Source organism: Chaetodon trifascialis, chromosome 16, assembly GCF_039877785.1.
Source record: "Chaetodon trifascialis isolate fChaTrf1 chromosome 16, fChaTrf1.hap1, whole genome shotgun sequence".
In the NCBI taxonomy this organism is placed as follows: Eukaryota; Metazoa; Chordata; class Actinopteri; order Chaetodontiformes; family Chaetodontidae; genus Chaetodon; species Chaetodon trifascialis.
In genome coordinates this window covers 13,823,072-13,850,776 of record NC_092071.1, presented here as the reverse complement: position 1 = coordinate 13,850,776, position 27,705 = coordinate 13,823,072, and the positions used below count along the sequence as shown (strand labels likewise).

General features: G+C 42.8%; 2 protein-coding genes across 3 annotated transcripts; both read right to left on the bottom strand.

Moving 5' to 3' along the window:
• Nucleotides 1–96: 96 nt before the first annotated feature.
• LOC139345116 (SH2 domain-containing protein 4A) lies at nucleotides 97–15,920 on the bottom strand. Its single transcript, XM_070983608.1, has 8 exons — nucleotides 15,793–15,920; nucleotides 14,505–15,060; nucleotides 10,912–11,056; nucleotides 10,667–10,769; nucleotides 9,773–9,811; nucleotides 9,643–9,684; nucleotides 7,954–8,245; nucleotides 97–1,323 (listed from the first exon to the last, which is right to left on the bottom strand). Exons 2-8 carry the CDS (start codon nucleotides 14,689–14,691, stop codon nucleotides 1,100–1,102), a joined length of 1,032 nt encoding a protein of 343 aa, XP_070839709.1. The 5' UTR covers nucleotides 14,692–15,060; nucleotides 15,793–15,920; the 3' UTR covers nucleotides 97–1,099.
• A 2,137-nt stretch (nucleotides 15,921–18,057) lies between these two features.
• puraa (purine-rich element binding protein Aa) lies at nucleotides 18,058–27,021 on the bottom strand. Of its 2 annotated transcripts, none has more exons than XM_070982935.1 (2): nucleotides 26,851–27,021; nucleotides 18,058–22,535 (listed from the first exon to the last, which is right to left on the bottom strand). In XM_070982935.1, the coding sequence occupies exon 2, from the start codon at nucleotides 22,453–22,455 to the stop codon at nucleotides 21,598–21,600; it is 858 nt and encodes a 285-aa protein (XP_070839036.1). In that variant the 5' UTR covers nucleotides 22,456–22,535; nucleotides 26,851–27,021; the 3' UTR covers nucleotides 18,058–21,597. The 2 variants fall into 2 exon arrangements, with proteins under 2 accessions (XP_070839036.1, XP_070839037.1); XM_070982936.1 differs by lacking the exon at nucleotides 26,851–27,021 and adding an exon at nucleotides 24,099–24,705.
• Between the last annotated feature and the right edge of the window lie 684 nt (nucleotides 27,022–27,705).

Genomic DNA, 27,705 nt, shown 5'->3' with positions numbered 1-27,705 from the left:
TGCCCACTGTAAGCTACAGGACATGGAAGAAAAGAAGACTTACTTCACTGTAGAATCATAAGGATGGAAGTAAGTGACATACACAGAAAGAAAGAAGACTTTTGGATAAAAGTTGTTCAATTTTATTATTTCTTTGATTGCACCATACAAGCTTGACATTAAAGATAAAAATGTCTCTCATTTTACAAGTGAGCATTGTAGCACTGTTAAATATCCCATTACAAAACGTCCTTCTCCCTATAGAAAATGTAAAAAAAGAACACACAAAGTATGACCACACATCTCTAAAATAGCACTGAAAGAAATGGAGAAGAGTAACACAGAGCTGGATCATTTGGCAGCGACTGTCTAACTTGATCCACTGGGAGCGACAGACGAGGCATTTGGCACTGTCATTGGTCCACAACAGGTCGTAGTGAGACTCCTGCCAGGTGGCGGAGGGAGACATACATTGCATTGTGACAAATAAACAACCCTATACTATTCCCAGGGAGGAGACAGCAAGATGAAGGAGGACCCTTCTGTGCCTTATTGCACCCCATTATGCCCTCCCATGCCCATTCTGTCATCCTGAGTCACAAATACTGAACCGTACATGTGTTTGTATATGAGCTAATGCAAACTGTCTCACAAGGGATGCGAAGAATGTCAGTGGTAAGTAAACAATATTGTGTATGTCGGGTTTGTGAATTGGACTAAAAACTGTGTGTTAGAATGAGGGTGTGTTTTTCCACGTTACACAAAGTGGAAAGCATCAACAACAAGTGAATACATATGATAGTCATCAATTCCCTGGCAAACACATATACATTGCAATCAATTGCTTTGGAATTTCTTTCCCACAAAGAATGTTGACAGTACTGCAGCATCCAAAAATAATTGAAAACCATTACATTCAAGCATTTCCATTGCTGTGCTTTGGGAGTGAAAGCAACATTGTGAACTTTACCATTTCTGAGAGCCACCTTTGGAGCTCCCCATGCCATTAGCCCACAGGCTGAGGCTCCACATTAGGTGTCCAACATTGTCCAGTGTGACTTCATTTGAATCACGGGGATGCGTGAAGCTGCGTGGGCATCTGTGCATCGGTGTGTGAGGATTACCTCACAGTAGGTGTGGTCGTTACACGCAAGTGGCTCGGCTTGGTGGGGAGAGGAGGCTTGATGCCGCGAGAGGGGGTCTGCATGGGGGCTGTAGTGCTTTCGGCGCTAAAGGTTTTCATCAGCTGAGCCACCCGGCCACGCCCTGCGCAGGTTGGTGCGCTCCCTGATGACCCGGCCTCCTCTGAGGCAGCCCTCCGAGACGCTTCTGATGCACCAATATCTGCAAAAGAGAGGGCCAGATTTCTTTAAGATCTCTTAAAATGTCAATTGTGTAATATTTAATAAATATAATATAATATAATATAATATAATATAATATAATATAATATAATATAATATAATATAAGTAGATTTCAACCTTCCTTTGTTTGTTTTTAAGTGCTGCACCCTGTATCTGCCACAAATTGTATTAAGATCAGGAAATAAACTTTTTTAAGCTTTCCTTAATATGATTCTAGGATCCAATCATCACTTAATTTGAATTTTGTCTCAATTTTTCTCTTCACCGTATATTTTAAGATAATTATCCTGCCTGTCACAAGGGGGCCTTCTTTACTGTAAACCACAGTGGTCAGTGTCTTGTTGCAGCAGGAAACACAACACCTTTTTGGGAGCATGAGAACATGAAAACCAGGTGGAAATCATCAGTTTGAACGGACACACTCCTTATTTTTCCGTGCAAACTGGTTTAAAAAACCTGAACAATGACAGTTACTCAGTCAGCACATCTAAGCTACATTATTGTTAAAAAGCAGGAATCCAGTCTTCCCACACCACTCAATCATTTCCTCTCTGCAAACACTGTGCCTCCATTTTTCTTCATTCTTTTCTACCTTTTATTCCCTCCTTTTCATTCGCATCCCTTTATCCCACTCTGGCTGAACAGAGGTCATCCTCAGTGGAAGTGTAGTAGGGACACAGCTGGGTGTAGTTGGTGTGTGTGTGTGCGCTTGCTAAGGTACTGTGTTTGGAAGAGGGTATAATTGAGGGAGGAATGGAGGGAACAGGAGTAACGGAGGGGAGGGAGGGCCACAGGGACAGCAATGGAGAGCAGACAGACGCTGCTCAGACACCAGAAGGCTTGAGGAGCCACATATTTTTAGCGTCATCCCCGGGGGACAGAGATATGTGAGAGCGCCCGCGTGCATGGCTAGAGACGCACACAAGCTCACACACACACACACACACACACACACACACACACACACACACACACGTTTCCATCACTTCTGGGGACATTACAGAGTCTTTCATTGGTTTCCAGGAGACTTAACAATAACCTAACCACCACTTGCTTCACCGTAAACCTTATCCTAATCTTAAGCTAAACCTTACATCATCCTAAAGTTTTCACCCTAAATTTTACACTATGTGGACTTGTGTGTTGTCCCCATAAGGAAGGCGAGTCCCCACGATGTGACCATGTAAACAGCTTCATGTCCCCACAATGTAAGTAACACATGTCTACACACATACACACGCACACACACACACAAAACAAAGTGAAAACACGCACAAGCGTACACACAGCTTCTAGCAGTTGAATTTCAAAAGACACGCGTGTTCTCATGTTACATTCAGGTACGTGCGCGCGCGCACACACACACACACAAACACAAACGTGCACCTTTGCAGAGCCCTCCTGCTCATGGATTCAGTCACGCATGCAGCCATCTCTGACTAACACCACGGCCTAGCACAGAGTCACACAAACACACACGCGCAGACACAGAGGTGGGGTACAGCCAAAACCACACAGGCACTCCTGGGGCCAGGAAACCTTTAAAGCTCTTGATGTCTTGCAGGCATGAAAAGGAGAAACCCAAAGTAGCCTTAAAGGTTGTGTTATTGTTTATTGTTGTTTACTCTCCTTTCTCTCCTCGCCCTCACTCTCTCTTGCCCCTTTCCCTGTGGCTCCAACACCTCCCTCCGCCCTCCTCTTCATCTCTTCCTCTCCCCGTCTTGCCCTGCCTTCCTCTGCCCCCTGACCCGCGGTTCCTGTGTTAATGTCCTCTTGCCGCGCTGCGTGGGCTTGCCTCTGATTGTCTCGTTGTGTTGTGTGGTCACCACGGAAACCTTGGATAGGCTCCAGCAATTGAGGCTGACACACATTCAGGCACGCACCGAGCACACACGCAGACAGACACACACACAGATGCACAGACACACAGGCACACACACACTCATGGTCAGAGAGTTTTTTGAGCTCAGAGCCTTGGTGCAGGTCTGAGTGGAATGCTTAATAGAGAGACAGAGAGACAGAAAGAGAAGGAGAAGGAGAGTTGGTGTTATGGGCACGGACAGCTGTAAAGAAATAACGCAAGTATCTATACAGTATATACATAAAACCGTAGTTCTATATATTGAGAGAAAGTCTTGACAGAGAGCCCTTAATACCTTCACACAGGTAACCCGACTAACCTGTCTTAACACACCCAAAAAAATGCTGAAAAAAAATCCCCACGCCTTTCTGCCTGAAACTCTTCTCAGCAGCTGCACTCTTTGCTCCGTCAGCAGAAACAGTCATTAAAGCTACCTGCGAAAACACCTATTAAAATGAAAGAGAATCTCTGCATTAAATCACTCGTCGAGATTGATTAATCTCCCATTTGAGCCTTCGTTCGCCACTCCTCACATCTCAGTCCAGCTCGTAAATGTACAGGGAGGACAAAGAGGAGGGGGCGGGAGGCAGTGTCACTGACCAGGCTAGCACAAAAATTAAAGACCAATCTATCTCTTTAAAGACCTCCACGTCTCTGGCAGAAAGAGAGGTGGGGGTTTGGCGGGGAGGTGGGGGGCAGAAGTGGGGCAGAGGGCAGAATTCCCGAGCAGCATGTCTGTGGACTGAAGGGCAGGGAGGAGAGGAGGTGTGTGTGTGTGTGTGTGTGTGTGTGTGTGTGTGTGTGTGTGTGTGTGTGTGTGTGTGTGTGTGTAAGCAAAGCTGGGGGGGGCTCCTGTGTGGGGGGCTGGGGCCCCTGTCACTTATCAGCTCTAGCTGAGCGTCGCCCAGGGCTAGAGTCGGGAAGCAGCGCTGGAATGTGTGTCCTTCCCTCTGAAGGTGAGGAGAGAGGAGAGGAAAGCCGGTCGACAGACAGACAGAGAACACACACACACACACACACACACACACACACACACACACACACACACACACACACACACACACACACATGCACGTATGAACACACACCGTCAGCTGCTGGACGCACTTTCATACTCACATGTGCTCAAATCACATGACACATACACGCAACACATAGTTCTGCATCTCCAGGTTCAGCTCCACACTCCACACTTTTTATGCAGATGACACCCAACTTTAACATCATGTCAAATGATCAGTTGGTGTCTGATTTTTACAGATTTTAAATGAAAAATTGAGGTTTGCCCAGATTTTGTAGAAGGAGTAGATTTGTTTTAACCATTTTTCACCTTCCTTTCCTTCGATCATTGCTGTCTGCAGTAAATTAGGTCTTCTTTGACAACAAGTTGCTTAAGGTAAAAGACACAGAGGAGAAAAGTGGTGAGAAAGAGGGAACCAATAATAAGCTAATCATTTGCACTATGTAAGCAATGCCTGCTTAGAGTTCTGTTATTTAAATCATTTTTTTACACTGATTTTTAATCAGATTTTTACGTCGATGTAATCAAAACACCTTTAGGCTAATATTTTTTAAATGATAAATTGATAAAAAAAAAGTTAGGATATCTTGACTCCTGCATTTCAGATAATAACAAATTGCATCAAATTAAAAACATAATCTACCAACAAACCAAAAAACTCACATCTGCCATCTGATTTCCTGACATTTGACATGTGCATTTTGACAATATAAAGAGCTCGACACTTTTCAGTTTAGTGATTTTATCCTGTCATCTCTGGTTTTCTCTGGTCATTGTTGCTTTTTGTCATGGCAACCAATCCCATATACAACTTCTTGAAATCTCAAGTGTTAAATTTTGGAGGTCAGAACAAGTTTCACTCCAGCTCCAATGGACACTTGTCAATAAATTCATCTTCTGCAACTGTTGTGTGGACCACAGTCTCTGCTCACAGGATGCAGAAATCCTTGTCATTACCCACATTCAAAAGAAAACAGCTGAGGCATGAGCCTTATCCTAGTCAGCCTCCTCCTCCCCTTAGAACAAGCTTCCTGCCATTGTCAAGGACAGACACTCAGTCAGTATTTTTTGTCCAGAGTCAAGACACATTTATTCAGCACTGTGTTCGGCCCACCTCAACTCCCACCACACCAGCTGTTCCTTTCCCTTTCCTTTCCCTTTCTTTTTCCTGCATTCGTCTGTTATTCGCTGCCCTGGCAGTGCCCACTGATCTAGCATCCAGCCACTAATGTGGGTGCAGGCGCACACATATAAAACCTGTCCGTGCTACTGCGGTTTATTGGAAATGTTTCTTCTTTCGTTCCAGCTTTTAGTCATTTGTGTTGTGTGAAACTGTTGATCCTGATCCAGTTGATAAATCACCTTAAACACTCTGAGCTCATGGCACATGCCTACACAAACAGATTTCTTACTTGAGAGTAGTGCAGCAGAAACTCCCTTAAAACGTTGTTAAATTCTGATATTCTATGTTCAGTCCAGTCTATTTCAGTGGATATCTGCAAACATGATTTCACAAATATTTTTAGGATTTTGCTTCTTGATGACATTATTAAGAGCTTGTTAGCTTGTGTCTGGCATTTGGAGAGATTTGCCCAGCCTCCAAAATCTACAATGAACTGCCAGGAATGTTCAGAATGAACCAGACACTAAAGAGAGAGAGAGAGAGAGAGAGAGAGAGAGAGAGAGAGAGAGAGAGAGAGAGAGAGAGAGAGAGAGAAAAGATCTAGAAATAGTTTTAGGATTGATTTTTTTTTCCATTCAGCTTTCTTTAACAAGTGCTAGAAAACATGCAGGCGAGAGAATACACAGGCAGACTCAACCTTGAGCAACAGCCATCGTGCTATTAAATTGGGACACTGCTGTTGTGTTTTTCTGAAGGAAATGATCTGCACTGACAACACAATATCGACATTGAATATGGCTCAGATAATGTCAAGACGGCAATTTATCTAATTCAGCTCTTTCACAAAACGCTCAAGCACTGAAGAAGAAATTTTACTCCCATGTTTAAGCTTTTCTGTGGATTCCTCTCTGAAAAAAGGTCAACCATGTCTTCCCAAAACAAAGCAACTATCAGGAACTGTTGCTGTGTGTTTGCAGTGTGAGTGCACTGTAGGATGAATGTTTTTCCAGCAGAGGGACCCTATGGAAACAAGGTTTTCTATGCAACTGGCCATTTTTCCTACAGTATCGCTGTCTTCCACTGGATGGTGCTAACTCCACCCTTACACTACCCATTTTTCTGCATAACTGGGTCACTGTATGGTGAATGAGTGCCTGGTCAATTCATGAAACTGGGTGCTGTATTCAGTCAGGAAGTCTAAGAATCACAAGGATAAGAGACACAAAGTAATCTGCAACATCATAGTGGAAGACAATAATGAAAATAATATTCATGTCAAAGCCTGAGATATCTCTCATGAAGACAAAGCCTGAAGAAATCTCCACTGTCTACACAGTGAACATCTGCATGGACAAAGGCAGAGACATGCAAGTAGCACAGACACAAAGAGAGAAACAAGAAGACAGACCAGCATCCCACTCATTTGTGAAAACTGAATAAAATGTGAAACCCAGATTAAATGTAATACTTGTACGATGTGCAGATAATTGGCTAGTTTTGTCACCACTCTCCACTCTGCCTTGCCTGTTCTTACTGGCTTAATGACAGCAACGGCTGCCAAATAACTTAGGAAACACTTTGTAAGGCCAACACAAATTCAGTATTGATCAAACGGTTATACTCCCATGTGCCATCAATATTTTAATCCATAAAAAAACGATATAACACCATTTAATTGGGGGTCAATTAAAAAAAAAGTGTTACTAAGTAAATTCCAAGATTTTAACTATTATCATTCACTAAAAAATATGACTGTAAGAGACCAGGAAGTTTTGGGGGTTTAATATTGCTCATTTTAGGCCCCCAGTAAACAAAAAGTCATGTAATTTTGCTCTAAAGGACAAGAACTCTGTCTTATATATCTGTAGGTCCTCTGGCATCTGACTTGATCTGGTTAAACGACCCTGCACCTGACTCAACCCTGCGTTTATTGACAATTTCACTGCTGACATGCGCCCATGACAGAAGTGACCAAACAAGCAGGTGTGTGGGGGCGATGTGGTGCTGCGACACAAATCCCAGTCACATAAGCTTTTTTCCCCTCTAGGCTGGCCTCATTTTGCTCTGCCAGTCCATAAAGATTCCAGCGGGCTGAGGCACTATTTGGCGAGCATATTAGGTTTGGGGAAATAAATCCTTCTTCCTTGCTGCGGCGCTGAAAAACCTATCTGGTGTGAACTTTGTTCAGACTGGTTCTGCTCGGTGCTCCGCAGCCATTATAACTCTCAGAGAAGAAGTAGTGGAACGGGTTCTCTTGAGGGCTCAGTGGTGACCGTCATTTATGCTAGTTACAGTATTGTGGACTTGATTTTCAACCCACATCTGTGTCTAGACTTCTCCAGTATGTAACATCTAACTGAAAAGCCGTAAGAGAAGTTAGAGTAAGATTCATGGATAGGGATGTCAGGGATGTCTCTCTTCGCTGTGTTTGTCCATGATGACACCAGCCATCTTTAATATTGCTGTTTGGGTATTTGTCTTCATTAGCCAGCAAATGAAAGACTTGCAGAGACTGAAGAACATTTAATAGACATAGAGGAAATGTTTATCTATTCATTTTTCAGACCCATCGTGTACCCTTCCCTGTGCTTTATGCTCACTCACCTTTCCCACCGTGTGATTCCCAGACTCTCTGAGGTTCCTGTGCGCGCAGGCCACCTTTGGTAGGTAACGTTGTTCCAGAGTCTATTTTGACAGTGCTGCTGGGGGAAGCTGATGGTGTGGCGGCGGCCAGCCTCAGATTTGCGAGGCCGGATCTTGTGTTGACAGAGCCTGGCGCTGCATTTGCAGAAGCTGGTCTCACATTGACAGGGCTAGCTCTCATGGGAGGCCTGGAGCAGATGGAGGGCTGGGGAACTGACTTCTCCTCAGTCGCACTGGCTGAATTCAGCTCGGGCTGCAGAGGGAAGAGTGACAAAAGAGGACAGAGGAGTGCGATCAGTGTTGACAGCTAATTCACATACAGTGGAATTACTGTCATGTTTGATTAAATCAGCAGATAAATGATTCACCAAATTACGGTTCTCCAGTGACTACGCTGTGCCACAATGAAAAACACAGAACTATGACCACTGATTAAGAGTTTAAGGATGTGTGGAGAGAAAATTATAAGGTGACTTGGAAATCAAGCTGCCTCGCTAATCTTCCTTCCTGATCTTACGCCTTCTTAATCAACAATCTCACTCTCTCCCCCTCTCTCAGGCGGACTCCTTCCCTCTCTAAATCAACTGGAGAAAACCTGCAGCAGCTCTAGCAACAGCCACCGCTACATCTGCAGCACCGAATCAGCCCCCTTCCTGTTTCCAGACACAAATCACTCCATCTACAAACGAGACATTCAACAAAATAATGAATTTTCTAAGGGGAGGCTTAGACTGTGATTTTTTTTGGCTGTCAGACTGGCCAAACCTCCTAAGGTGTGGATGATCATTGCCACATCAGCGTGGGTTGGCCAGAGATGTGTTGGGGCCTGTTATATAGAGAGTCTGGTATAGATATAAGAAGTGAGGGAGAGACATTTCCTTCTGTGGCAAAGAGGAGGGAAAAACAGAGAACAGAGGAGAGCTCACGCGCCCAAACCTCAGGAGACTACCCCACAATCCCATCCATCTGCGACTGACGCATTCTCTATCTCTGGCGTTTTAATTCCCTGATCAAGTTCATCAACCATCTGTTCTAGGGCAGTCCAGAAATCCTGCCTTGCCTCTGTGATTCAGCTGTTCTGGCAGCGCGTGTCACCTGCACACACACACACGCACACACGCATTTGCGTGCGCATAAACACAAAATGAGAAAGAAAGCGAGGGGAGATGGAGAGCATACTCCCCAGACAACCCAAGGTTGGAGCGATGAAGGAGCCAGTGGGAGGACAGTTCGGTTCAGCTGTTCCCCAGAGATCTACGAGGGGTGCGGCAGCTCAGGCGAGCGGGAGCACAGAGAGGGAGAATGCTGGGAGAAAGATGATCTGCAGAGAGGCTGGGAGCGAGGGGACAGCTGGCCTAACCACCATTTCCTGTTACTCACAGAGGGTGGGACCGCCATGAAAGGACACTCCAAAGCCACATTTTAAAAGAGCTGAGGAGTGGCTCCCGATACTGTTAATCACACCTTGCTGGGACATGCCAGGCTGGGTTTTAAGATGTGTTGCTCAGTGCGGATGACACCAGGAAGCAAATAGTCTGCTGCTTTACAAAGCATCTAAAATATAACCTAAGAGCAGTCAAATATTTTAAAAGCACAAACTGAGAGCATCTAAAAAGAAAAAAAAACACAATTACTTTAATTCACAAATACCTTTTCTGCTGCTGGGGGTGATGAATGCTCGCTCACTGACACCTGTGGGTTTAACAAAGACATTACATGAGGACATGATGCAACCAGAGAGCGCAGAGCTCAGTTAAAGCAGGCAGTTGCTGCAACTCACCGGCAGAGGGAGTAAAGTGCTCGTCTCCTCACATTTCCCCTGTTGAGACAGACAGTGCCATGTTAGATGATACTAAAGGCGACACGTCATCCTCCTCAACTGTGAGTCAGTTCAGCACTTGGAGTGAGTGAGGGGAAGTACAGGGTTTAAGAGCGAATCGAGAGCAGAAACGAGCTCATCGTGCACATAAAGGGTATTGCAAATGCTAAGTATTTAATGGCATATCTGTGCAGTGGGTGTGGTGATGGGACTGCAGGAAAATCAGTGACCGGCTGGTGTGCTAGAATTTCCACTGAGTGAGCAGCGTGCAGCTTTAGCTCGGAGAGCCATCGTGGTCAGGCCAGATGAGACCGTCCACCCCGCTCTGGCTCAGTGTGTGCACGGTTGCCATGACAACACAGCAAATCTCTTTTTAAGATAGCGTGAAAAAAGGAGACATGTCACCCCCATTCACCCCGCCACCCCCTCCCAACTCCAACATCAACGGCTCACACACCGCCGAGCACAAACACACACACACAAACTATCACCACTCTGGAAATTCTTTTTGACACAATTTAGAGGCTTAAATAACAGCATTTAAACAGTATTTTAATGGGCAGGACTTATTTTTACCAGCTATTCTCTGAAGCCTAATTTGAGAGTTTGTGAGCATGAAGTGATGAAGGTGTTATGTCTGAGATGAAAGTGTTGAGTTTGGTATAAGTTGGTCTGACAGGCCAGTTAGTTTTTTTTATGTCTTTACATTGATATACAGAGTGGGAAACAAGGGGGCAGGAGACAGTGATTTCACACGACAAACAGAAACAGAAGAAATCCTCTAAATCATCTTTGTTCCTCGGTGTGAGCATCACTCTGACAAACAACATGATTTGATGTGAAACTGCTACACACCTTTAAATTCAGTGAGATTCCAGGTTGTGCTTTAGGAGGGAAGTTCTCTCTCTCGGTTCTGACGGGTTCTGTGGTTTTTCTGCTCTTCAGGATGGTCTGATGGCTGCAGATAACCACAAAAGTCATGCATAGTGTTATATCTTAAGTATGTTTACAGCAGAAACCCCTGATAACCCCTCAAATTATAGTCTGTAAACAACACTATGCTGAAACAATAATCTATTTATATGACAAAGCTGTATTACTATGTGTTGTTCTGAAGACTCGGCGCCTTCTTTTCTCCAAATCCTGAGCAGATGAATCTGGAGCTCAGCTCATCCACCTCCCCGATCACGATGACGGCCACGTCTCCATCCCGGCCGAGCAGCCAGCTCACATTCTTGCTGTTGGCTGGAGGAAACACACACACAAACACACACATTAAAATATGAGTTATACTGAAACACTGATCTAAAGTTTGAATATGTTTAAAAATGTTAATTACTCAGAGATACTTCACTCAAAGAAGTGTTAAAGAAATGAAAAGTGACACCAGAACATGAAATACATTAAAATCACACTTGATAATAGAAAGATTTTTAATGTAATACAGACTAACAGAGATTGCTTTATCTGATTCTTCCGGTTCTTGAAACCACAACGATAATTTGTCAACAATTATTTTGAAATATTGACATCTGTCAGATAATCAGTTGTTGCTCTGTTCGTTCCAAAAGAAAAGTTATCAGCGGTTTATCATAAGTTGAGGCTGCTGTTGTGGTTAATGTGAATGTTTTTTCAATCCCTAATCTGAATTTTGTCATCTTTTAATTGCCACCTTAAACTTAACCCCAGTTCTTAATCCTAAAACATCATTAAATGAGAGCTGGTCTTCCTCCTTGTCTCTTCCTATTTGTCTGTCTTTGTGAGGACACTGAGTCCTCATAAGCAAGCAAAACAAGGCACACACACTGGGTTCAAAGGGTGAGACCTCGTGGGGCTGGAAACAGGATAACATACAGCGCTTTCAAAGCGAACTGGTTTTGCCAGCTTGCCCTGTGGATCGCATTCTTGCAGGGCATACCAGGATGACTATGAAACCACAGCTGTCAGAACCTTGGTAAACAGGCTATCAGTGCAAAGTGACAGCTACAAACCGCAGCGCCATTGTCAGGTGCAGTCGAGATGAATCATGTCAGCTGAGTATGGGGACATTTAAAAGACACCTTACTTAATGTGTTGGTATGCATTTCAGGTCCTACTGTAATAGGCAGTGTTAAAGCATCTGAAATGTAGCTTACAATCAATAATGTGGTGCACTGATATTTTAAAGTGACATCTTAAGGACAAGTCACACGCTGAGCTGTGTCTCATGTAAACCTACGACATAAGCACACGCACACAAACATGTAACCATATATGGTAATCATAGAGTACTTCAACAAAAATTACCATAAAGTCAGCCTAACCCAACAAAAGTCCCATGATCAGAAAAGGCTAAAGGCAAACTGTTAACAGCAGCCGAGAGAGACTTCACTCTACCCATAAAAACAAACTGAGCATGTGAGCTCTCCCACAAGGCCAACCAGATAAAATCAAACTCCCTCTTTGTTTCTCAAACACATACATTTCCTGCATGCTTCCTGTTTCACCCCCTGCTAATTGTTTGAAGGACTGAGTCTTGACTCACTTCCTATTTTTACAAAGAAACACATACTATCCACCATTTCCTCTGCACTGTGGACGGGGAGCCTGTGTGGACAGGAGCTGTGACCATGTGATCTCAGCCTGCAGTCTCCATCCAGCCTCCTAAGGACAGCTGCATGGGTCATTAAGAGATAGAAAGAGCACTGTTCTCTCACTCTGCACCCCAGTTCATAGTAAGTGCTTTGTTATTAGCCAAGACAGATCACATTACTATATCAATCAGAGTTAATGCACCAACTGCAGCGTGATGTTAATTGGTTTTAAGTCATATTTGAATGGGTTAGCATTGGTGGACGAAGTATTCTGATCCTTTACTTCAGTAAAAGTACCACACTGTGGAAATATTCCACAGTACAAGTAAGTATGATCAGCAACATGTACGTAAAGTATAAAAAAGTGAAAATACTCATTGTGCAATAAAAATTTTTTTCTTTAAGCGTTTTATTATCGTATATGATATGTTGGGACCGATGTTACTGCTGCGTTCATGTGTATGTTGCATTTTACTGCTGGAGATGTTTATGGTTGAGCTCATTTTAACAATTTATGTACTACTGGGGGGCAATGAATCATATTCTATACCATCTTCATGTGTTTGCAGCTGTCCTGTGAGAACCACATACGTCTAAAAACTCTGCTTTTCATGAGCTCAGAAAAAACAGCCCTGTTTTCAGCTTTGTAACAGTGTATTTTCCAGCTAATCCATTTAAAATAGCTTATTTAGCTTAAGAAGTGGGAGAACTTTCCAAACCCCTAAAGGAACATTTAATCCTCCAGTTAATCAGAAACATTCAAATTCAAAATCTCCTTGTTTGGAGACACACATCACCAGACAGGAAGGGTATGAAAAACTGTAATGTGAAAAGTAGCTACAGCTGTCAGACAAATGTAGTGGAGTAAAAAGTATAATAGTCGCCTCTGAGATTTAGATGTAATATGATTTCTACTGAAGTACAGCACTTGAGTAAGTGTCCTTTGCTTTGTCATCTTAGGAGTCCTGCTTTGGAATATAAAAATAGAGCAATTTGTTTGTAATGTCACAGCCATCACGCTATGCATTCGTCATTCCAGCACTTGCTACCGCAGAAGAGAAAATGCAGACAGGCAAGATTCTATGCGTCAAACCAGTTTCAGGACAGACTTGCGGCCTCCTGAGTGTCTGGTTGTTTTGTTTTGTTTGATTGCTGCATGTACACTGTTGACTCCAACTGTCGCTTTTGAGCAGAAGCCAGCTCCTGATAAACCCATTTACCATCCACGCTGCCTCATTCCCCCTTTGCAGACGCTTTTTTTTTCCCCTGGTTGTCTCTGTCTATCACGCCTATGTTTTCATCTGCCATTTATTTTCCATCAAACACGCATTCCAGACATGAGTGACGTCTCTGAACCAGGTGAATATTCAACTCTGTCACTCACGTATGGGGTGACTGGGAACATAATGACCTAAATATATGTGTGAACACATACACATATACCTCACATTCAATCAATACAGCACTTCTTAAACAATGTGCTCATTTCAGGGTGCATATGACATCTACTTTACTTCGCTTGTGTAAATGTTAACATCATCTGCGATTGTGATGTTAACATTAATTCACCAACATCATCAATCTGCTGTAATTGTTTAGGACTTCAGATATAAATAGAGCTTCATGTTAGTGAGGTATAAATGGTCTTTGGTTTCTTTGTGTAAATCACGCTGCACATCATCTTCTTCCAAGTCTCCATCTCTGCAACATGACAGACACTTTAATGTGGAGCAGCTGGTGTTTGTTAGCCCAAGTTTGTACTTTGGGAAACTTTAAACTTGCCAAACGGACTTCAGGTAAACGCTGCGCCTGTCTTGGCAAACAGCTGTTGAAATGACAGGGAACATGAGCTACAGCACCAACAGTACATCCAGCAGCACAGGATGTTTGTCACAACCGATGCACACATGCTTGTGGGGTGTACTTCTCAAGCTTTGTAACGCTCTGTCAGGTACGGAGCGGCAAACTGTGCAAACACAATGTAATCCTGCACGGGGAGAAGATGGGTTTCTGTGCAATGCTCAGTGTGCTTGAAAAACTTGAGGGTGCAGCCTGTCGCAGTAGATAAACAGGGAGAAGAGAAGTTAACAAAAGGTGAGGTGGTGGTGGTGATGGGTTACCTTTTTTTGGTTTTGTCCTCTTGCACTCAGCATCTCCCCCTTCTCTCTCCAGTTTCTCCTCCCGCTCTTTCCAGCGCCTCACCTGCTCCTGGCGCATTTTCAGGAACAGAGTCTTTTTCTGATCCTCGTTTAGAGCATTCAGCACATCAGGGTCGATGTACATGTCCTTTAATATCTGCTGCAACATGTTGGCGACTGAACCTGGGGGGGTTGGCTTAACCTGGTGCCACCTGGCCAAGCACTCTGAGGGAGGAGGCGCTGTCCTTTGGCCAGCAGCTTCTTGAGGTGGACAGTGTTGGTTTATAGCCTCATGTCGTTAGAAGATGACTTCCACGGCTTCCTTATCCTAAAGTCACTCTTATTTATGCACAAACTCTTCCTCATGAATCAAGATGCATGCTCATCCTCACACACGCTTTGGTACATACTGTACAATCACACACACACACACAAACACACACAAAATCCTGTTTCCTTTCTGGGCTGTGCTGACGGTTTCCCCACCCTGCTAAGATGTCAGTTTGCTTTTTCTTTGGAGGTCATCATTGGGACAATCCTAAAGAAAAAAAAGCAAAAGGAGAACACTTGAAGCAAACATATGGAACATTATGTGGTGCCCTGCAGACTCGACATGTTTCTTAAAGTTGTCTTATATATTACTCATTTCCTCCTTTGTCACATTGAGAAACTGTTGTCTCCCAGTCATTCCTTTGCAAAGTCTGTTTAAGCTAGCTATCTTGTCCCTCCCTTCGTGAATACGGAAGAGCCCAAACCCTGTTTCCAAACTGACAGAAAGTCTGTAGCCCAGAAAGGGAGGAGATTCAAAAGGAATGGGACTGTTTCTGTCATCAGCAGCCCATCTCTCGCCTCCCCCTCCCCACCACACACCCCTACCCAAACCCATGTTCCTTTCTCCCCAAAACTCCCACAAGATAGCGGCTCCATTTTAACACGGTCAGCTTCTGGTTGTAAGAGAGAAACAAAACAAAAACGGGGTCGTAGCCCAGGACAGCATGAGCCGGTTTATCTAACAAGGAGATTGAAATGGACTCCTCCAATCACAGTGGGTAGTTGAACAATGGCTACCACATAAGCAGCCTTGGAGGGAAAGAAAGCTTGTCTCAGACTGAGAACTATCACACTGGTGGAATACAGATTGGTGTCTACTAAACACGTTGCAGGGTGCAGAGAGGGAAACCCAGGAAAAAGGGGGAAGTGGACAGAGAAAGTAAGTGATACAAAGTGAAAGGGAGTTGGGAGAGAAGGTAGAATTAGCTGAAGTACTCACAGTGGGATGTAGTCAGCCGCTCCACAGCAGTGTATGCTAACTAAGCTGAGAGAGTCAGAGCGCCTGTGGGTCCTCCTCGTCTTTGTGTGTATGACTGGCTGATGACATCACAGCATTCCATAATCTCTCTCCCTCCTCCTCCTCCTCTCTCTCTCTCTCTCTCTCTCTCTCTCTCTCTCTGACAGACACACACACACACACACACACACACACACACACACACACACACACACACACACACACACACACACACACACACACACACACACACACACTTTATTTTAAAAAAGGGGGAAGAAAGCAATTCAGGAAGTTGACCTCACGCATTAAAGAAGCAATAAAAAAAAGAAGAAAAAAAAAGAGAAGCCAAACTTTTGAGATCCGTTTCCATCACTGCTCTCTGACCCACAAAACAACTGGATTGACTGTAAAAAATTAAGCTGGTGTAACTCTTAAATAGACATACACACGTCTTCAAAAACACTTTTTATTGCAGACATTTAAGTACTTGATTATTGCTCAAATGAAAAAGTAATTACTCTCTTCACTCATTCACTATATATCAGATGCTGTACACACACACACACACACACACACCTACATGTTCATCTTTTAAACAATGTCGTCAACAATGTCTGGATATAATGTCACGTGCTGGGACATTCACACATGAGCTCAGGTGGTGTAAATATTAGGTTTTGTTTGAGGACTTTTAACCTATCAAGCAAAAGTTAACTCATGAAAACACAAAGAGTGACCTAAATTGTTTATAGTGATTCTGCATTGTGTATGCAATTGGGTAGAAGCTCAGGAAGCTCTGTTAAACTGCCTGTTTGCCTTATGGCATTTGTTTAAGAAGATGTTTACCTTACCTAGTCCTTTGTTAATTCTACCCCATTGCAACCAAAGACAACTTTCTCCTCTGGTAATCCTCTCTGCTTCTGTCCTGAGCCATCATTTATAGGTAAAGAGCATCCTCTAGTGGCCAAAGCCAGAGATGCCTGCTATGCATTACGTCACCAGCAAAGCAAGCGCTTAACTACTTCAGAATATAGCATAAAATTACAGAATTGAAGCAACGTTAGAGCGAAGGCAACATCTCCAAATGTACGCTGTAAAGCTCAGCAACATCACGCCTCAAATAAACATGCAAGCATGTGCTCGTAAAAAAAGAAACAAAAACAAAAAACTGGCAGGATGTTGCACCAGCTATTCGTATTATTCGGTGTCAGGGACTTCTTGGGTGATGATGACCATGTTGCAGCAGTAATAAAAATAGGAATTTGATCAAGCGGTTTTCTCTCAGCTAGCAGTGTGGCAGCTGGACCTGCTTAACCTGCTATTAATCTTCCCCAGAAGCATTCCTGTGAGTAATTACTGCCAGTGTGCTTCTAAGTAGCATGACTAACCAACTCCCATGATAGAAAATGAAAGGATTTCCAAGGCCTTTCGTCAATAAAAGACATTGTTCTGTCACAGAGACAGTCATGGTTTGACCACGTACAACTCATCACCGAGTCTGATGTGTCGCACTCGTGACTCCAAAGCCGTGATTTTAAACCCATCCTCCATGCGGCTCTTGGATGAAGAGTCTGAGTTGGCATCTGGGCTGGAGTCCATCTCAATTCAGCACATCCTCTTCAGTCTTTTTCACCCTCCCTCCTGGCCAGCAGGGGGGCCAAGAGACCACCAACTTCAAAACAAAGCCCTATCGAGCGTACGTCCTGCAGAAATGCCTTTGAGCATGTCCAGACCCTGCCCTCTGACCTCACTGCAAAGTCAATGTTTGTGGTGGCAGTGGGAGACAAAGTCTTAATTCATCCTTCCATTGACCTTTTTAAAACATGGTTTCCTCTGGTAGGTGGTTAAGGAGAGGGTACAGGACCCTTCAAAGCAATAAAAATGTTGTTTTTAGTGGCAGAAATACCTCTGGGGCTGCTGATGGATCTACAGGATACCATTTGATGATGATGATCTAACTTATGACTAGAAATCCCTCTAACTTATTTAATAAAAGTAATAATAAGAAACCTAAGAAACCCACTGCTGCCTGCTTTTCTTCAGCTTTGGCTTATAAGTGCAGCAATATGGCAACCCCCCCCAAAAAAAAAGGTTATTCACGGAAAGTTACATTTCTTAAAAGGATGTGCAGGTTCTGATGGCTCGTGATCAATATGCTCATTTCTTTAGTATTATATGAGCAGTAAAGCTCACAGAAGAGCAATCGCTGCATACAGATGATCACAAACTGCACAGTCAGGATGATTAGAGAACAAAATAATGCTTTATTTTACAGCCCAGTATTACACATACAGTACTAATGTAGAAATCTCTAAGAAGAAATAGGTCATCAGGTACTTGTCATTGCAAAGTTTGCATTTTAAAGGCTGTAAAATTAAGCTTTAGTAATTAGTATCATTCCAAATGTAGAGTCAGACATTGTGGACAACACTACATCAAAATTAAACATACGTTCATCAGTGAATTTTAGACATTTTGGGAAGTTTTTCCTTTTCCCCAACAAGGAATGAAACATAAAAAAGACGTACATTGTGAATGTAGATTTTCCCTCATGGGTAAATTAAATTTATTTTTAAAATTTGTCAAATGTACATAAATTATATTTAATGCATCAAAACCAAAGGAGCAAATCAAATAACCTCTTTAAAAAATAAAATAAAATAAAATAAAATAAAATAAAATAAAATAAAATAAAATAAAGAAAGAAAAAGGAACCAACATAAGAGAGAACGACATTCTTTGTTGAGATCATTTGAAACAAGTATTGGTCAGGCATTTCATTAACCTGGGAAAGCAAAGTGCTACACACAACAACCACTGAAGACAGTTCACCATACACCTTAATGAGGATTCGACTGAAGCACCTTTTCTTAGCTTAAAGCTAAAATGGAGATTTCACTGTTTTTTTTTTTAAGTTTTCCTTTTCACAAAAGCTCCATTGTGTGTTTATAGTCTACCTTCGACAACCCATACGCCAAGTTGACCATTTTCCTACAGAGACGTATACTTGCAGTGACATTGTTCTGTTTCAAGTTAAAGTACTTATGTGAACTGCTTGACCCAACAGGCTGCTAAGACCTCGGTTTACTATATTTTCCTCTAGGATGGAGCTTTGAGTGCAAATAAAGGCATACAACTCCTTCATGAGAAATAAACATGGAATTCAGCCACATGCTTTCAAATAGTAATCATATATTTAATTGATATACATATATTGCCACCATTGGCACATACGATATTGCACACAGTGATGAAATGTTGCACAGAAAAAATAGATATATTTTTTGTGGGCGAAAACATTCCAAAATTACAAATAATGTGGAATAACGCTGAAAAGGTTAAACTACAAAAAAAAAACAAAACAAAACAAAACAAAACAAAAAACAAAACAAAACAAGACATGCTTGCTGCTCCCCATTAATTGAGCGACTTACAACGTACAAATAACTACCCAAGCCATAGAAGGAGCATTTCAAAGGGGGCTTGCCGACAAAAGTTTTTAATCATTTCAGTCCGCTGCCGATGTTCCCAATCAGCCCCTGCTCTCCCCGCTAATGCGCTTGGCTAGTGAAGAGCCAACTCTTCTGCATCATCGTGCATCTAGGTGACCACCCCCTTCCATGTTTACATGTAGGCCGATACCTGGATGGCTGGGGAATGGGGATGGCAATAGTTAGGGAAGAAGGTAGCAGAAAAAAGTTTAAGAATTCTGCTCAAAATTTTTCTGAAGAGTTCGTAACAAACCCTTTTAGCACCACGAGGCGTGCGCTAGCACACGAGGGGGCTGAGACACAAAAATGGAAGAAAGAAAGAGGAAACGATAACAAAAAAGAAGCCAAACTGCGATCCAAAGCACCAGGCCAGCGTGTAAGCATGCGGAGTGTGTAAGGCACCAGGTTGTTTATATGCTGAAGAGGATGCTCCCAATCAGGTATCGTTTAGGCTATACCAGAGGCTCCAAAAATAGGTGGTCAAGGACAGTCTAGTTTGCTGGTTTCCAGTCAATCTAAACATGGGAGCAATCATTTAATTCAATGCTGAGGTAAATCTGACATTATCTGATTGTTGCCAGTTTCTCTGGAGTTTACTGACAGAGTTTATAAAACTGCTATCACACATCTATGAGATGCGACTGAACTGGATTAGAACCAGTTGTTTTCCGTGTGGCAGCCCAAATATTTACAATTAGACCAAAACTGAATCTCATCACCCCCAGGTAGATATTTGGGCTTACAAATCTAGAAGTAGAGCTATGAGTATGTATCCAAAGTAGCCCCACTGAACATCACAACTGCAGATCTTAATCTCGCAAAGGTGGGCGCATCCACTGACACACAACTGGAGGCTCACCGGCAGGTGAACGGAACCCTCTTCACCTCGGCTTATCCAGGCGTGTTCGTCAGCGGCCCGCCTCATAGTGTGATGGTGATATTTTGATTACAGTTCGCAAGGTCACTCCTTTTACAATCACGCTTTGAAACAACTTCCACTACAACTACATCAAGCCTTTGGATGGAAATCACTCTGTACTCGAACTTGAGATTCGTACACTATAGGCAGATAAAGATACATATGGAAGGGTCCTTGAGCCAATATTTTGGGAGACCAACGAAATCTATCTTAGTGCAGATTAACATGCAGCAACAGCACTCCTTGGCACCATTCGGACTTTTGCGACCGAACAACATCACAAAATGTTTGTGTTTCAGATGTACTAACCAATGACGCTCTGCTGAATTTTGCCTCTTTTTTTTTTTTTCTCGGACCAATCAGAACAGTAGGTGAAGGGTGTTTGTCTTGTTTGTCTTTTTTTTGTTTTTCTCGGACCAATCAGAACAGTAGGTGAAGGGTGTTTGTCTTGTTGAGTGATCTGCAATTCAGGCCATTTGCTACATGTTGTCACTGCATTTCCTCTATCAAATACACATTTAGTACCTTTAAAATTAACACATTGCATTAACAACGAGACAGAAAGGTAGTCTATAATATATCCATCTGCATGGCAACAATTTCAACTGAAACAAAATTACAATATTAATATCTCTTTGAATGCCTCTGGCAAATGTCATCATGTCGAGATCCATTAACCAGTTCAATATATTTGATTTCTATGCAATGCATATTGCACAACAAATAGAGCACTTATTTCATCTCATGAAAATGCCTATATGTTCCTTTTACTTACTGCATGACGTCTAACCAGTTTTCCAAAGCAGGCCTAGCCCTCATATGATTTATGTGTAAACACATCTCTACTCACAGGTAAAGGTAAATAGGATGGCAAGTACATGTGACAACCTTTTACAAAGTTTTTTGAATTTTGGTTTTAAAAATTAAAATATCTGATTTGTGCTGAAGTCATTAGCTCACATGAAAAGGAAACGCGTTTTTCCTCGGAACTCGGCAATAATTCCATTTGAACATTGCAAACACTTTTTTTTTTACAATAGCTTTAACTGGTACAAAAGTTTTCTGTTAATAAGGGAAATAAACACTCAGTTCAATATTGTTTGTCAAGTAGGAAACAATGTTCAAATATAATGTTATTACTTTGTTTAGCAGCCTGTTACTGTATTAATGGTGGATAAGTGGGGTAACATCCAGCGATGAGTGACAACATGTCATTACTGTCAGGTTGTGGAGGTTTCGTATACTGTGGGTGATGCTCCCTTGGAGTTAAACCGTTACAGTTAAATCTTTAGATTTCTTTCTTTATACAGTAGAGTTTTTAATTATATTTCTCTTGTTATTTTCATTACTCTTGCATCTTTTTTGCTCTCTATATCAATCCTCGTCTCCATCGTCCGCCTGCATCTCCTCTTGTTGCTGCAGCTCGCATGCCCTTTTCTCCCGCTGCTTCTCCTGGATCTTCTTCATCTCCTCGGCATATTTACTGAAAGTATTCCCAAATTTGGACCATACTTTGTAGGGCACCGTGATTGAGTTGCGGTACGTTGGCTTCACCTCGCTTACCCTCATGAACACACCATACTTATTGGATCCGACGTCGAAGAAAAAGCGCTTGTTGTCCACAGTCAATGATGACCCTTCGGGCAACTCTGCAGGTTCGTCCTCTACACCGTAATCGTCAATAAGTTTAGCCAAAGCGTCACGAAACTCAATAAGTCCCTGGGCAGGCAAAGCGATCGTCTGGCCTTGCGTGGATCCCAAACCGGGCCCCCGGTTAACGGTCTGTCGAATCCTCAGAAACCGTCCCCTCTGGTTCTCTTTCAGATCCATATAGTATTTCCGATTCTCTCGGACCAAGAACTCGCTTTTGAGCGCTCGCCTAGGCTCGTCTTGTACCAGTCCCGGGTTGCTCGGACCCAGCTGGGCATAATGTTCGATGAAGTCTCCCAAGTAGTCACGGAACTCGACCGCCACGGACATGGACAGAGTGAGGCGGCTCTTGTTTCCACCGGCCCCGACTTCTGCTATCTTTAAGAAGCGGCCTTTCGCGTTCTGCTTAACGTCCAAATAGAAGCGTTTGTTCTGGATGTCAACCCGCTTCGACGCCAGCTCTTGCGTCTCATGCTGGAGCCCGGAAGCCGAGCCCGCCCCTCCTGCCGCTAGATGCATGGAACCGAAGCCTGGGCCCATGGCTGCTCCTCCCTGCTCACTTCCACTGTCTCTGTCCGCCATGATGCTGCCTGCCTGCCTTCTCCCTCTGTCTGCTGCAAAGCCACGGCCAGCCACAGCAAACGCCGCAGCTCTCGCGAGATCTACACAGAGAGGTATAAAAGGCGAGGGGGGGAGACGTTAATGCAGAGCGGCGAGGCTGTGTTTTCCCCAGCAAGGTAATGTCATGAGCTGTCATTTATATTGAAAACGAAACCAACGGTGGTTCGGAAGAAATGGATTTTCCACAGGCTGCTCAAGTTTCTATTTGTGGTTATGGCCTCTGAAAACGACGCTACCTGGAAAGACCCTAGCTTGCCCCCTGATTTAAAGCACGTGGAGTGAACATTCCTTCCAATGTAAAGCTGGTCAACAATACAAGTGTGTTTGTGCACGTTTAATGTGCTAATCATTTTGCAAACGATGATTTCGTTGTGGTAATCTGACATTAAAAAATACTGCTTATTTTATATGTAAGAGTTTTGTGCATGGATCCAAAACTGGCCCAAACTCATAATTTTTTGTGACTGAAGTCATAAGAAAATCCTGTCTTTGCAATCAAGCCTAATTCTTTCTTAACTTTTCGTTTTGCGCCCTAAGCAAGCCGTTAGGCCTCATCGCCAAATTAAGTATATATTTTTTAGATTTAACGGACGCGCACATGCACTAGTAATAAAATATTATTAATAATAAGACATCACAACCGCGAGTGAATCATTTATTTGCACACTACCAGCCGTTTACAGCCGATAGCAGAGGATCCTGGTGAAACTAAACCACCTGGTTTGGCTTCATCAACTTTAAGATAGTAAATAACATACACTGAAATGACACCGCGGTGACTTATTTCAGTAATTTATTTTTGAATCTGTTTAAGGAAACAGCACTTTATTTATTTCAAAACATGAGGCCTACATTTCAATGTATTCTCTCACCGCTCAATTTCATTTTTTGCTTTCCGGACGTGGCAAATGAAGTGTAGTTTTGCTAAAGCCTTTAGCTCCGGCCTGGCTGCAGCATGCTGTGCTGACCACGTGCGCGCGCATGAATAATACCACTATTTTTAATCTTTGGCCTTGAGGGACAATCAAGCTATTTTTGACTAGTTAAAGTCACCTCATTTATGGCTTAAGTCCACACCTTATAGCCCGGATAGTCACCAAGCTATTTCCATTGTGTCTTTCTAGCCAGTCGCCATGCAGGTGCTCCAGCCTGGTGTGAGCGCTGCGCTGCAGGACAGTGGCCGTGCATCCCACAGGCCTGCAGTCCGTCTTCACTGTTTTGCTGCGCATACAAGGACAACTGACGGCTGACGGCGCTTTTAAACCACAAGTGAATTTGTCAGTTGCAACACATCATAAAATAGAGGCCTTATTTGTATAAATATGTGTTGGATCTGCCTGTAAATAATAGCCAGAATTTGCTGTGCTCTTATTGTGCATTTTCAGACGTTTGTAGGCTACAGCATCAACTCTCACAGCACGGAAAGAGCAAAGCATGCTCATGTTTAACTGCTAATGCCTATAAAACCATATTATAGGCCATTATGTAGTCTGATGTTGTTCAAATAGCTGGAAAAAATGTACAGTATTCTAGTTTTGCATTTATTCCCCTTTAAAAAAAAGTACTCAATCAACATATTTTAATAGGATAAACTCAACACTGACCTGTTACTGGTCACTTGTGTCCTGTTCCCATGATGGCGATACTTTCTCCAAAATAAATAATCTTCCTTCTTGTCCACCTGGTAGCCAGTCTGTTTGCGCAGACCTTTCACATGAAGCATCAACAGGCTACCTTTTTATGCGGCCTTAATTCGTTTGTGCCAACTTAGCAATTGCATGTATAAATAATAAAATTAATAAGAATAATACCAACAATAATAATTTCAGTCGCATTAAAATATTCACGCGAGAATGCATTTAAATATCAACTTTGGTATTAAGGAATTTCCTGTGTATTTTCAGCGGAGCATTGTTTAACAGCTGTTTCAGGCCACACCTTTATGACTGTCCTGTACCCAGAGTAGATGCTTTTAAACCAGGCACGCCTCCTTCTCCCCTCTCAGGTCCATATATGTTGAAAACTGTTTGTGTGCGTCAAAGTCTGAATAAAAAGGACGGCCGGCACCTCAACTCCGTTTAAATTCGACGCTCATGCATAACTATTTCACTCATAATTTGGCATTAACCTGAAGAATATTCATGTTAAAATGGTGAGTATTGATCCTTAAAAAGCTATTTATCTTAAAATAAGTCGATTATTATTCTCATGATAGATCAGGGCCAATTATGTCATTTGATGTGTGATCATTTTTTTCCCCCAACTTTTATGATCTTATCATGCCTTACTTATATTATCTTATTTTAATTTATTTCTTATTTTCCATTATATATAATTTAAGAAAAGTGTCACATTGACAGAATTGTTAAGAATAAATAAGAAAGTAAGTTACTTTCCAGCGTGGACATGTCTTCAGAGTACAGGCGTCCAAAGGCTGTCTGAAGGCCTGAGTGCAGTTCATTAATACAAATAAAAGTCTAACCCACAAACTGAAACACTTCAAATCTATTTAAATGTTTTTAATATTATCATTTACAGATGCTGCTAACTCTTGTTTGTGTCACGCAGGGAGACATAAAAACATATATATTATTTTAAAATGTTTTTGCATGTCAAACGTTGCTTTGAACTTTAAATTCCAAATACTGAATTACCTTTTGTAAATAATACAACTTTGTACAATTCATTGAGTGGAGCACTGAAATAATCCTAAAGTTAACGTGCATGGGCCTTTTACTTAAGAAAGCGAGTACTGTGACGGGGAGTCAAAATGCTGAAGAAAGGCAAAGGTGAGCGAATTACTTTCCATTTTGTGCTTGTAATTACTGAAACAAAGCAATAAAAAATATAAAATGAGCAAAAAAATTGGCGTATTTGAGATGTAAAATATTTAAATGAATTAAAGATAATATAACCACTGGCTTTATAACGCTGAAACAAAAATGGTAAGAAATAAGCGGGGGGTTGTTAACTGAAAATCAGCGGTGTGAAATAACATCTGGGATAAAACATAAAGCTTCCCCTGCGCATTTACATTCCAGCTGCCTTCTCCTTCATGTGAGGCGAGGTGAGCCAGCCGGCCTGAAGGGGTTAGGCCTGCCACAGTCTAGCAGCTTTTCTCTTTTTTAACCTCCTTATTAAAACTTGATCTATGTTTAGATTTGCTGTCTAACCTCCTTCAAACGTGCTGCTCTGATCGCCTCAAAGGTCGCCGGCCTCCTCATCAGCTGCGCAGCAAACATCGCTTCTTGTCACACAAAGTTCAGCAATGTTTCGGCAAAGGTGAGTAAATTATCCTAATAAGAGGAACATTCATGTAAGCTAAAAGGCAATTAAAATAATAATGCATTTGTATATCCAGTATCATTCTGATGTTCAGTATGATGTAGGCCTGCATGGGTTATTTATGCAGAAATGAATGCATGTTAGCCGTTTGGCTGGTTTACCCTCAGTTGTCCTTGTATTTAACTTTATTTCACCGTCAGTCTCGTTGAATTTATTTGAGTCCAGGTTTTTAATTCTTTACGTTAATTGCGTGTTATTGCTGCTGTTAAAGGAAGCAGCAGCTGACCTTATTGTGCCACTCTTTTGACAAGCGCTCTGTCTCTTTTCTCTCAAACAGTTGGCTGTATGTAATAAATGCGAGTCCGGATGCATGCAAAATAAGTAATTCCTATAGAACTTGTGCTGAAGCTCAGACGAGATCTTGTTTTGGTCTTAGGTATCAGTTTTCTATATATTCTACGTAGGATGCAATATCCCCCTTTCTCTTGGGCCTTGAATCTCCCATAAAAAAATCACAATTTAGGATTTCATCAGACCTTCTAGTACAAAATCTCACCATGGGGCAGGTTACATTTTTGGCTCATGTATAAACGGACCCTGTCTCTGTGCGGTGGTTTATCAGCTACACCCACAGACAACAAACAACCTGTCAATTTAATTAATCCATCATCAGTCGGTAGTCTTAAGAGGCCTGTTTTTCGTACTAGTTTTTAATCATGAATATGGACCCGAAAAATCGCTTTTGTTCGGATGCCGAGGCCACGTCCAACGCAGATTGCAGCCGTGAAAAAGGTGTCGTCGCAGTCTGTAAAAGGCATCCGCTGTGATCACCTCACAAAGTTTTGCGCTATCCCGACACAGGAGTGCTGTGGCGTTGCTCCAAATGCAGCTCTGCTGTTATTTCAGATGACATGCACGGCCGTCTGCTGTATGTTATGCTTCTGTAAACTCTGCCAAGCCATGACACATGCTCGGCATCCCGTCGGAACACTTAAATGCTGCAAGACTGTAACATATCCGAGTGACATGTAAATAAAGCGTCATTCCACCGAGCGAGATCCCACAACCTACCTTACGCAGCGCTCAGTCTGCAGGCGGGAAGAGGGCGCCTTTAAAGCCTCGACGGCGTGCAGCAGGAGACGAGACAAGGCAGAAGACACACGTGAACACGCTCCGAGGCCTCTGTGACAGCACGGCGGACTGCTTCTGCTTGCTTCACAAGATGGACAAGAAACGGCGAGTCGTGGCACAGAGAGCGACACACGCACAACTTCAACGCCGCACGCTTCACCTCTGATGTCAACACGCACTGTGTGAAGTCGGTGAAACCGCGCCTCCTCTTGGTGCTATTGAGGAACTGCAGCCTTGCCTTCTGGTGTTAACAGGTAAACCAGGGCAACATGTTTTTTCATGTTGCAACTGTAATGGAGGGCAGCGGCTAAAAAGTGTGCGAGCATCGCTGCTATCCACACACACCCTGTTGATATTATGCCTTTTGCCTCACTTAAACAGCATGTTTGAATCTTGCAGGGAGTGAGTGTTTCAGCCATGCATATACTCTGATGAGCACCTGTGTTGGTGTTCGGTGTGTTGCAAAAGCACATGGGTAGTTCACTTCACAGGGCCACAGATGCTTTTATCCCCGTGTTTTACATCAGCTCTCTATAGGCCTAAAGTATAGGCCTTGTAAAGTTTCAGCACCACGGAGAGCAGCCAGGTCAGTGGCGGGTGTGCGGGACATGCACATACATGGGAAAACAAGGACTGTAAATGTGGAATTGTGTTCGTATTTTAGATTTTACAACAGTAATCAGTTTGCTCTGAGAGTCATGGGCTCCCTGTTTTAGCATAATTCAATGTAAAAATGTGTTGCCTTAAACTGCAAAGGCCTCTGGTAACAGTTCTGCTGTATTTCCACTGTGAGAT